The sequence below is a fragment of the Patella vulgata genome, chromosome 5 (assembly GCF_932274485.2).
Source record: "Patella vulgata chromosome 5, xgPatVulg1.2, whole genome shotgun sequence".
Lineage (NCBI taxonomy): Eukaryota > Metazoa > Mollusca > Gastropoda > Patellidae > Patella > Patella vulgata.
This window is the reverse complement of record NC_065883.2, coordinates 69,098,884-69,111,272: the sequence shown is the minus strand read 5'-3', so window position 1 is coordinate 69,111,272 and position 12,389 is coordinate 69,098,884. Positions and strand designations below refer to the sequence as shown.

Here is a 12,389-nt window from a genome sequence, read left to right as displayed (position 1 = left end):
TTGTCTGTGTGTCTGTCATTGAGTCAAGTGGTGTGGTTTCCAGCCCAAGCTTGTACATGACAAAGTAGGGTCGTATGTCTAACCTCGTGGGTTTTCCCTGAACCATATGTTAGTCCCGAAATGATCTAGTTTGTGTCGAGTGGACGTTAAACCCCCCTATCTCTCTCTCTCTCTATGAGTCTGTGCATCGCCTACAGGCCACAATTCTAACGGATCGTCTTGAAACTTTGCGCACTTATTCCTTTTACCCTAAGGATGATCCCTATTGTTGAGTGTATCGCCTGCAGACCGCAATTCTAAATGGATCATCTTGGAACTTGGCATACTTATTCCTTATACCTAATTACGGCACCTGTTGATTTTGGTGCATGCCCGAGCCCGACCACCAGAGGCGGTGTCTGTTTCATGATTGTACGGACGATGTGGACGGATTGGTAACACTGAGATATAAAATACACTATTTATGGTTCAGCCATCTTTAATCAACGAACTTCCTAAATGGAGATAACTCTATTCTGCTATAAGCCAGGAGGGGTTATCTCCCATTTTACATGTTAATACTAATACATAATAAAGAGTACAAGGAAAGCTTGTACATCATATTACATCCCTTTTGTTTTGGAATAAAAATAATTTTAAGCATTAGTAAATACTTCATTGATTACGCATATAGTTCAAAGCTTAATTTTTAACTTTTGCATGTAATAAATTTGATAATGAAAATTGAAACTTGAATAAAATTATATGAAATACTCTAAAATACTACTTGTTATTTTGTTATCACATTTTAGTGATCACATTTTATAACACAGTTTTTGGCACATGTTAAATGTCTAATTTCTTTGGTTTGGTTATAGTGCGACTAGATTTCTTTCTGGATGGTATGCTGCTATTGGCTTCTGGTTTTTGGTTGTTGAGTTGTATGGAGTGTTCTGGACCATTTTCAGAGGATCTCTGTTTTATGTGTCGTCTGTTTCTCCGATACGTTTGGTCATCTGATGTTCTGACGAGGTAAGATCTGTGTGGCAAAACACTGGAAATTATGCCAGGTGTCCAAGATTTGTTGTTGTCGCTTTTCTGGACGTACACCTTGTCGTTATGTTGAAGGTCTGGAAGCGGCTTAGCTGTTCGGTCATAAAAGCGTTTCTGTTGGGTTTGTCTGTTTTCTCGTGTGGCACATACATTGGCAGGATCTTGTATTTCAGGTTGGAGTTGTGTTTCTGTTACTGGGAGGATGGAACGTAGACGGCGACCCATTAGTAATTGTGCTGGGGAAGCTAAATTGTCTATTGGAGTCACTCTATATTCCAGAAGACTGATATATGTGTTTCCACCATCTTTCTTCGTTTTGTTTAAAATGTTCTTTGCTGTCTGTACACTTTTCTCAGCCAGACCATTTGATTGTGGGTACTTTGGACTAGACGTGATGTGTTTGAAATCCCAAGTCTTGGCGAAATTGTAAAATTCACTGGAGGAGAATTGCGGACCATTATCACTGATAACTATGTCTGGAATGCCGAAGCGAGCAAAGTTTGCTGATAGTTTACTGATAACTGCTGCTGATGAGAGAGAATGAAGTTTGTCGATCTCGAAGTATCGGCTGTAATAATCAGTGAGTACGATGTAGTTCTTGTTGTTAATGGTGAATAAGTCCGTGCATACTTTCTGCCAAGGTCGTGTTGGTATCTGATGTGGTTTTAGTGGTTCCTTCGTGTTGGAAGACTGTTTCTCGCCACATATTGTACAGTTGGTGACAATCTTCTCAATGTCTCGGTTCATGCCGGGCCAAAATAAGATGTCTCTGGCACGCTGCTGACACTTTTCTATACCAAAGTGACTAGAGTGTATCTTTGTCAACATTTCGGATCGTAGGCTCTTGGGAATTATTATTTTGTGTCCCTTGAATATAAGATTCTCCATGACTGTGAGTTGGTCTCTGTAATTCCAATATTCTTGTACCTCTGATGGGCATTTCTTGCGGTGTTGTGGCCATCCATCTAGAATAGTTGTTTTCAACTTGTTCATTTGTTGATCTGTTGTTATCTCTTTCCGTAGTTTTGACATTTTCTGATCACTAACTGGTAGGTTGGCCATTACGCTGTGGACTAGTAAATCCATTTCTTGAGACATGTTATCTGGTGGTATTGTGATGAAATTACGACTAAGTGTATCTGCTACAGGAATGTCCTTTCCGGGTACAAAGATAACGTTAATGTCGTATTTCTGTAGTTGTAGGAGCATCCGTTGTAAACGTGTTGGTGCTGTCGCTAATGGTTTCTTCATTATGGTTTGGAGAGGTTTATGATCAGATTCAACTGTGATCTGATGTCCGTATACCATTTGATGAAATTTTTTGCAACCAAATAGCACTGCATACAGCTCTTTTTCAATTTGAGCATAATTCTGCTCTGATGTTGTTAATGATTTTGAAGCGTATGCTATTGGTTTCTGCTCCTGCATAAGTATTGCTCCAAGTCCGTGTTTTGATGCGTCAACTTGTAGCGTGATATGTTTTGATGGATTGAAGTACGCCAGCACTGGTTCACTGGTGATTAGTTTCTTGACATGGTTTAAAGCGCTGTCATGTCTCTGATCCCAGTGGAATGCTATCGTCTTCTTCGTTAGTTCCCTTAATGGAGTTGTAATTTCAGAAAGTGAAGGCGAGAATCTGGCTAGGTAGTTGATCATTCCTAATATTGTTTCCAGTTCTTTCTTGTCTGATGGAGCCTTCATTTCGTCGATTGCCTTTACTTTCTCTGGATCTATTTTGATTCCATCAGCTGTAATAAGGTGACCGAAGTAGCTAACTTCTGTGGTCCCTATAACTAATTTGTCTGGATTCAATTTAACATTTTTCTGGCAACTTCTATTAAGAACTGCGAGCAAGTTAGCGTCGTGTTCTTCACGTGTTCTGCCGAATATTAATATATCATCTACGATCGCTATGCATCCGGGAATATCGCCATAGATTTCGTCAATCTTACGTTGAAAAACATCTTGAGCTGAGATGATCCCGAAAGGCATGCGCAGGAATCTGTATCTGCCGTATATTGAATTGAAAGTTGTTAGGTATGAAGAAGATTCCGTTAGCTTGATGTTCCAATAACCAGATCTAGCATCTAATTTGCTGAAAAACTTGGCTCCATTAAGTAAGGCAAAAGCATCATCAATAGTTTTAAGATGGTAATGAGGTCTTTTAATCGCTCTGTTTAGGTCCAGAGGATCCAGGCATATTCTGAGTTTTTTGCTGTGTGGTTTTTCTACCACGACTAACGAATTTACCCAATCTGTAGGTTCTGTAACCTTTTTAATGATGTTATTCTTCTCCATATTATCAAGTTCATTCTTGAGGCGATCCTGTATGGAATGTGGAACTCGTCTCGGAGCATGTACTGCTGGGACGGCATTATCTTCGATTTGAATTGTGACTTCGCCATCAAATTCGCCAATTCCTTTAAATATATTTTTGTATTCATTCAAAACGGATTCACGTGAGAGTGGAATCGTTGCTTCTTCGAGAGAAAATATGAATTTTACCAACTTCATTTTGGTTAAGAGAGGCAAGCCTAGTATGGGAGGACCTGTGGTATTTATGATGTAAAATTTATCAGTGGCTGATTTGGTTTTATAGCTACACTGTAAATCTATGAATCCGTGGACTTTTAATTGTTGTCCTGAGTATCCGGTGAGTCGCTCTTCTGTGTTCTTCAATAGAGGGGGGTTTGGAATTTTCTGGAAATGGTCGAATGGTAGGACATTGACTTGAGATCCTGTATCAATTTTGAAAGTTGTTGTTTGCCCTTGACCTATTTCCAATTTTACAAAAGCTTGGTCTTTTGGTGTCCCTTTGCCCTCTATAGAGTCAATATATAACTCGCTGACATCAGTATCCGAGTAGCTGTCATCATCCTGATCTATTGTGTGTATCTTTCTGTGATCTCTGTAATTGAAAGAACCAGAACGGCAAACAATTGCAAAATGATGCCATTTTCTGCATTTCGAACACTGTGATCCTTTTGCTGGACATCTTTGATGTTTTCCGTGCTGTTGACCACAGAATGAACAGCGTTCATCAGGTTGTCTGGAACTCTGATGTGATCGTTGCCTTTGGCCTTGTCTTCGGTTTCGGTTAGCATCACTGTGTTGCGATCTGTCAGTGTGCTTATGTCGGAACTTTGAAATAGCGTCTACTGTTTCTAGAGATTGCTGTGGCTGTGCTTTGGAGCTTGACATTGATTTAAGGTGAGATTGTGTTATTTCATGTGAACGACATACGTCTATAGCCTTTGTCATGTCCAACGTATCTCCAATATCGAGAAGTTTTTCCCTGACTTTCGAGTGCAGGATTCCACAGACAATTCTGTCTCTGACCATTTCTTGGGGCTTATCATAGGCACAGTCTTGAACCAAGAGCTGCAGGTCTGTTGTAAATTGTTCTATTGTTTCCCCTTCATGTTGTATTCTTGTCTGAAATTGATATCGGGCGAATAACGAACTTGACTTTGGGGTCACATACGAGTCAAATTTATCTAGAACTGAATTTAAACTTGCTGCTTCTTGTTCTGTAACTGTGAATGTGTTATAGATATCTCTGCCTTTCTCACCGGCCCAAATTAAAAGGTACGCACACTGCTCAGCCTGTGTTGCTTTCTTTAATGGTCCCATAAACATCAAACGGACGTGTTGCTTGAACTTTTTCCATGCTTCGGGAAGGTTCTTTGAACTCCAGTCTACGTTAGGATGCGGTGTAGAGGACATTGTTTTGCTAGTGTGTGTAAATCAGTTATGGCGCCGAAATTAGTGAGTTTGACAAAAAATGTTCCTGTATCTTAATTCCGCCCCATCTGTCGGAAATTCGTATTTTATAATGAGGAGTGAGGATTTCTTTTTAGTTTTGATCCATTCTGACACCATGTTTCATGATTGTACGGACGATGTGGACGGATTGGTAACACTGAGATATAAAATACACTATTTATGGTTCAGCCATCTTTAATCAACGAACTTCCTAAATGGAGATAACTCTATTCTGCTATAAGCCAGGAGGGGTTATCTCCCATTTTACATGTTAATACTAATACATAATAAAGAGTACAAGGAAAGCTTGTACATCATATTACAGTGTCACGCCTATATCTTTGTTAATATTTGTGTCTGTAAATTCTCTACAGGTCACAATTATTAACAGATTTGGTTCAAATTCGGCAAGAACAATCATTTCAACAACAGGATTGTAACTATTTATATTGGTCCATGCCCAACCCACAGGGGCAGTGACACGCCCAATTTTTGTTAATATTTTGTGGCCGCAATTCTTAAACGATCGTCTTGAAACTTGGCACACTTATTGCCTCTAAACTGAGGACAGCACCTATTTTAGTGTCTCATCTACCGGCGGCAGTTTTGAATGGGTCATCTTGGAACTTGGCATACTTATTCCTTATATCCTAGGACGGCACTTGGTGCATACCCTACCCCGCGGGGTTGTACCAATCCCGCTTTTTTGTTATTATTTTGTCTGTAAATATTCTACAGGTTGCAATTATTAACAGATTTTGTTCAAATTCGGCATGATCAATCATTTGAATAACAGGATGGTACCTATATTAATATTTTGTCTGTAAACACTCTACAGGCCGCGATTGTTAATGTATTTTCTTCAAATTTGGCATGAGCATTATTTTCAAAGAGAAAATGACACCTACTGATGTAAATGCATGCCCGACCCATAGGGGCGTTGTCATGCCCACTTTTCGTGAATATTTTGTCTGTAAACACCTTTCAGACTAATTCTTATGAGATTTTGTTCAGATTTGGCATGATCAAGACAGGATGGTAAACACCCTACAGGTTGCAAATTTTATACGCCAACATTGAAATATATCGTCGTCGCCTCCGTCGGTCAGATTGTGGACTCTCTAGGGCCTAAAGTTATCATCCGATTGATTTTAAATTTATATACAGTGTTTATGGCCATGAGACTTAGAAGCCCATTGATTTTCACTGCCAGAGATATGGCCCATGATCACGTTTCACTTTTTAAAATCTTGTGGACGCTCTAGAGGCTAACGTTGTCGTCCGATTCGCTTGAAATTGATGCACAGTGTGTAAATTCATGAGACGAAGACGCCTAATGATTTTCAGCGATTTCCAATAATTACTGCCAGAGTTATGGCCCTTGATCAAGATGCTAAAGTTATCAACCGATTGACTTGGAATTTATACACATTTTGTTCATGAGATAAATAAGCTGATTATTACTTTCAGACTTATTGCCCTTGATCACTTTTCAATATCTGGCGACCCTCCTTGTGACTAAAGTTATTATCCGATTGATTTGAAATTTATACCCAGTGTTTATGTTCATGAAACGAAGAATCCTATTCCAATAACTTGAACAGTTATAGCATCTGATTACCAGCCCATGTTGTGCATATTAAATTTTAGCACCATGAAGAAATAGAAGCCAGCCAAATTTTTATTATTTCTGATAATTACTTCATGGGTTTTACTCTTGACCAGTTTTGGGTGATTTTTAAATGCCCCTACAAAAGAATAAATATGCAACAACCTATGTTTTATGTCTGTCAGTAAAGGATATGTGAGAAGGGCTAAATGTCTAGAAATGGAATTTTTAACTTGTCATTAGTAATTATAGAGATGCTTAGTGTACAGTTAAGGTCATTTATTACTATTGAGAATTGCTATTAAAGGGATGAAATTGTAAAACTGTGACGGGATTGTATTGTTATTTTGCTTGTATGTAGAGCTGTGAATAAGGAAAACTCTTCGGATAGTGTTCAAATGAGTAAGAGGGGGGTAAAACTTTCATAGTTATTGGATATTATTAGGTTGAAATGATTGCAAGTTTTTAAAATATTAATTATAATATATTTTCAAAACGTTATTTATGCTTTAGGTTACATCTCTTATTCTTCAAAAGTTAATCCAATTGCTTTTGTTTGTAATACATTTAGAGATTACACTTTATTATTGTGTGTTTTCTTTAAGGATATTTAAAACTATTAAACATATTACATCAACAAGTTTGGATTTTTTTTTTAGATCAGAGTTAAGGAATTGTGAAATGAATTATAATACTATTTCAACATTAATACCAGTACAAAAAACCCTAAAAACAACAATATATATATATATATATATATATTCCCAATATATCATTCATTTCATATCAACAAACCTTGGCGGTAAACACTGTGTAGGTATATTCTAACTGGATGGGTTAATACTTCCTCCAAGTAATTTTGGATGGTAAAATTTTTACCATTTTTTTAGAACACCATCAATCTTTTAACCTGTAAAATTCGCCAAGTAATATTTCTGTGTATCATTTATGTATTTGTTTTGAATTTTACAAACACCTGATGGAAAAAACAAATCAAATATTTCCTTTTCTAACTCTTTTAATGTACACTCTTTACGGATATCTAAGGTTCTGGAGCCACCCCCTTTAGAGGCATAAACTTATATAATCCACCTTCTTATATACACGCATCATCGTGCACTTGCAAATGCATGATGAAAGGATGGTCCATTGTTCAAGGAATTATATTTTCTACGATTCGTTTTTTCTATCTATTCTACAACAATATCTGAAACAAATGTGTGCCCGTGGAACGCGAATATAAAAATAGATACCGTTAATCAAAACTATTTAAGTCCATAAAATTATAAGATATCGTACAAATTTACACTTTATCAGAAAGGTTACCATGCCATCTAATTCAGAAAATAAGTGTTCTGTGAGGAATATTTGAGGAGATATGCAATACTATGAATATTAAAATACCGGTAACCAAAGAAACCTAAAACACACACACACACCCCTCGCACTACCGCAAAACAAACGGGCGAACCCTACAGCACAAATATTATTAAACGAATGCACCCGATTTGTGGAATACCTTATACCCCTACCTGATATACGAGTGACCCAATTTACGCAAGCGCAGTGGTAATGTTTATGTTCTGAGAAATTGTTTAGTGTCGGAAAAATGTGAAATTAACAAGAGAATAAAGGATTTTATCGAATTTATAGGCGTCAAGGTTCGACGAAGAAAGTAATGGGGTGACAATCGAAGGTAGGTCGTTAAATTTTAACTAAAAATTCAAGAAATAGTAAGCAATTTTCGAGTCGTTGTGTCGCCTGGAACAGACTAAATGTTGATTCCAGTTATCTTGTTTTTCATCTACAAAACATCCATTAAAGTTCTTTTATACCTTTCTGCTTGCCCATTCGAAGAAGGGCGATACGGAGTAGTTCGCGCTTTATGGATTTGCATATGATGACGGAACTCATTAAACAGTTCACGCTGAAAGTTACTACCTTGATCCGTGAACATTTGGAAAGGATACCCAAAACGAGAGAAGAATTGGTCTACTGTGGCTTGTGCAGTTACTTCAGCCGTTTGCGAGGATAACTGAAGACACTTTCGTAAACTGATCTACCATCATTAGAATATGTTCATAACCCCGAGTTGACTTTGGTAGAGGCCCGAACGAACATGAAAAGTAGTCTTTTTACAAGTACTACAAACCCTACAGGTTTGCAAATAAGCCGCTACATCTTTGGACATACAGTACCAAAAATAATTAATTCTAATTTTCTTTTGAGTTCTCTTTAAACCTTGGTGCCCCGCTGAAGGGAGATCATGGCACAATGCGATAATTTCCTGTATATAATTTTTAGGAACCACTAATTGAGACGAGCCATCACAGGGATCCTTTGTAATTAAAATTCCCTTTTCATTTAAGTAAAACAATTCCGTATGTATCCAATAATATTTAGCGGCAGGACTACTAAGGATTAACTTTCTAATGAGGAATTACCCTCCTTAAACCAGGCCAGTATAAATCTAAAATTAGAATCCTTTTTCTGATTTTCTACCATTTCCTTTTCGGAATCATCGTCTGCTACTATCCCACGAGTTTATCGGCAAGGACACAGTCTTTGCTGGCTCCCTAGTCACGTTGATATTAAAGGGAATGATCAGGCAGCCTTATCTGCCAAGTCTGCTTTAGATCTTCCCATATCAAAATTCCTTTTATCATTCACCGATTTTAAATCCCCCATTATTTCTTTTATATATGGCCGCTGGCAACGGTCTTGGGATCTTGCAGGCACAAACAAACGTCATCACATTAAGCCTCTCCTAGGAGATTGGCCCAACTCCTATAGAACCAACAGGAGACATGAAGTTGATTTGTGTCGCTCTCGCATTGGTCATACCTTTTTAACTAATATTTTCATTTTGAAGCGAGAGCCTCAACCGGAATGTGTTCACTGTCATGTTCCTTTGACAGTGAAACACATATTGATTGAGTGCAAACATCTCAAGTATATTAGATCTAAATACTACCGTTGCCAGTCAGTACGTCAGCTATTTGCTCAACTGGAGCTATATGATAAAGTGCTAACATTTTTAAGAGACAAAATTTTATTTTCAATTTTAATTGTATATATTTAATCATGTATATCGTTTTAAATATTTATATATGTAAAAGATTTGTTTTTTTTAAATTAATATATTTGTTTTTATTTACATATATAAATTCATTTATGTGATAATTTGTTTCGTTAGATTCACCATATGTTTGGCGCAATATAGCCCGGTTGGAGCTGACCTGTCATTAAACAACATTTTATTTCATTTCTTCGGAATCCAGGTTAGCCAAAGTTATTTGCCTACAAACTTGATCCCCCTTATCTGATACACCCTTCCTATGAATGGAAAAACCTGACACCAACATCCCATGAATATTATAAGAACCTAACTGACTCGAATCATCCTCCCAATCCGAGAATAAACCTCGTGGAGATATTCTATTTACGACCGGTTCCTTCTAGATAACAACAATGGGCAACCGAAAATGGATTTCGTTTTTCGAAATCCAAGACTGTCTGCATGCATTTCTGTCAGAAAGGAGGTTTGCATCCAGATCCAGAACTTTATTTGGATGGCAACCGCCTTCCAGTTGTGGATGAAACCAAATTTCTGGGGCTGATATTTGATAAGAAATTATCATTTATCCCCCAAATTAAAAGCCTAAAAAAGAAATGTCTGAAAGCCCTCAACATATTGAGAGTCTTATCAAATACTGACTGGGGAGCAGATCGTAAGGTCTTGCTCCGATTATATCGAGCTTTAATAAGATCAAAACTCGATTATGGGTGTATTGTGTATAGGTCTGCCCGCGAGTCTTATCTCAAAGAGCTCGACACCATACACAACCAAGGACTTAGTCTCTACGTCATCTATTTGCCCAACCGGGTTTATATTGTAACATACTAGACTTTTTAAAAGAGACATGTTTTTATCATAAATTTTAATTGTATATTTATCACTTCATTTTTGTATTTTAAATATTAATATGCATACAAGGTTTATTTCATTTTTAATTTTAGTTACTGTGATATTGTTTTTATTTATGCATATAATACTTTTTCTGTGATATTTATTTAACTTGTCTCGCATAAATCACCATATGTTTGGCGCAATATAGCCCGGTTGAAGCTGAAGTGCCATTAAACAACATTTCATTTCATTTCCAAGGACTTTGAATCAGTTTAGGAGCATTTCGTACATCTCCAGTGGACAGTTTATACGTCGAGGCGCATGAGCCCTCACTGCACAACAGACGGGATAAACTGGCCCTGCAGTATTCTACGAAAATAGCATCTTTACCAAACCATATTTCATTTAACACCATATTTAGACCCTTACCCCCCCCCCCCCGGGGTGTAGGGGGTGATAAGAATATACCCTTCGTATGTCCTGCGTGTCGTAAAAGGCGACTAAAAGGATCCCTGTAATGGGGCAACGTGTTTGCCGTGCGTTGCGACCCGTGTCGGTGGAGAGTGGGATCCTGGTAATTGAGTGGGGATTTGGCTTGCGAGCCCTTTCTCTCCAACACATTACTTTGGCCCATGGTTCACTTAGACGGGAGGTCAGAGTGGCCCACTCTGATCAATCGGCTTTGGTCCTTTTTAGCTCTGTAGAATGTACGTTTTTTTTCCAATTTCATTGCTTTGTTTTCACTCAGCAAGTTTACCTTTGTGCCCTGAGTACATTCCACAGAGCGGCGGCTTGGGTCAATCAGGTTGGCTAAGTATTTATACTTTCTGGCTTGAGTATACCCCTCGTCGAGCCCTGAGGCAATGCACTGGTAGTCCGTGCTAGTCCTCCCCCTGGTAGGCAGGAAAGTAACCTGGGGGACGACGAGGGGTGAATTTAAAAAAAATATTTCATGGATTCCCCAATCCCCCCCACACCAATAAATAAAAAGAAACAGAAGCGTCCTAATACAGAGGACGTTTCTGATTTATTTAAAAATACATTAAAAATATCAAAGACATGGCCGAGGTTTCTCTTAATTGAACCATACGCCAAGCAAAGAAGTCTTCATGGCAGGGTTATGTCTCAAGGATAAATTCCCGTACCACTTCCAAATCGGTATGGGATAGGATTCGTAGAATTAAAGGTAAAAGTAGTGCTTTATCAGTTAACCATCTAAATGTTGACAATACCACCTTGACAACATTTCCTGATATTGCTAATTCTCTGGCCAGTACAATTTCATTCAATTCATCATCCAATTTCTCCTCTGATGCCTTTCGGAGCATTAAACGTCGAGGCGCATGAGCCCTCACTGCACAACAGACGTGATAAACTGGCCCTGCAGTATGCTACGAAAATAGCATCTTTACCAAACCATATTTCATTTAACACCATATTTAGACCCTATCATGAGCATTTATATACTATTCAAAAAAAGTAGGGGATATTTGATTTTTGAGTGTTATTAAAGTCACCTAATGAAACTGACGAAGAAACAAATGACAAAATGAAATGAAGTTCACATTCATCGATTTATTCCAAATGATCGTTAGACTAAGTAAGGCACAGACTGACCATTATAAGGGTAAAATGATACCCGGGGTCAAACAGCAAAGTTACCACAGCATCACAACCAAGTCAGTAACGGGTAAATCCTCCTCTGTTTGCCAAACAAGCATTGATCCGACGTGGCATACTCCTAATGAGACGTCTAAGGTCATTTTGGTCCAGATTGTCCCATTCCTGTTGCAATGCAGCAGCAAGTTCTTGGACATTGGCAGGACGTTGTTCACGTTGACGTAACCTCTGTCCAAGCATGTCCCAGACATGCTCGATGGGGGAGAGGTCGGGACTCAGTGCTGGCCAAGGTAATGTGGTGATGTTGTTGGAGGTAACCTGTAACGATCCTGGCCCTGTGACATCTTGCGTTGTCATCCTGGAAGATGAAACGGCGGCCATGACGTCGTGCGAACGGCACAACATGGACTGCCAAGATGTTGTCCCGGTAGTACTGGCCTGTAACACGCCCTG

At 38.4% G+C, this 12,389-nt stretch overlaps 1 protein-coding gene across 1 annotated transcript; it reads right to left on the bottom strand.

Moving 5' to 3' along the window:
• Positions 1–450: 450 nt before the first annotated feature.
• Positions 451–5,017, bottom strand: LOC126809726 (uncharacterized). The gene is made up of 2 exons (XM_050534478.2): positions 4,113–5,017; positions 451–1,193 (listed from the first exon to the last, which is right to left on the bottom strand). The coding sequence occupies exons 1-2, from the start codon at positions 4,756–4,758 to the stop codon at positions 826–828; spliced, it is 1,014 nt and encodes a 337-aa protein (XP_050390435.2). The 5' UTR covers positions 4,759–5,017; the 3' UTR covers positions 451–825.
• Positions 5,018–12,389: the final 7,372 nt, after the last annotated feature.

Bases quoted from the DNA above. Each gene is read 5' to 3' on its own strand.
- LOC126809726 (XM_050534478.2), bottom strand. From the start codon at position 4,758: ATGTCCTCTACACCGCATCCTAACGTAGACTGGAGTTCAAAGAACCTT. The intron at 1,194-4,112 runs GCCAAAGGCAAC...CTGAAATACAAG, and splicing joins TAACCGAAACCGAAGACAAG to ATCCTGCCAATGTATGTGCC.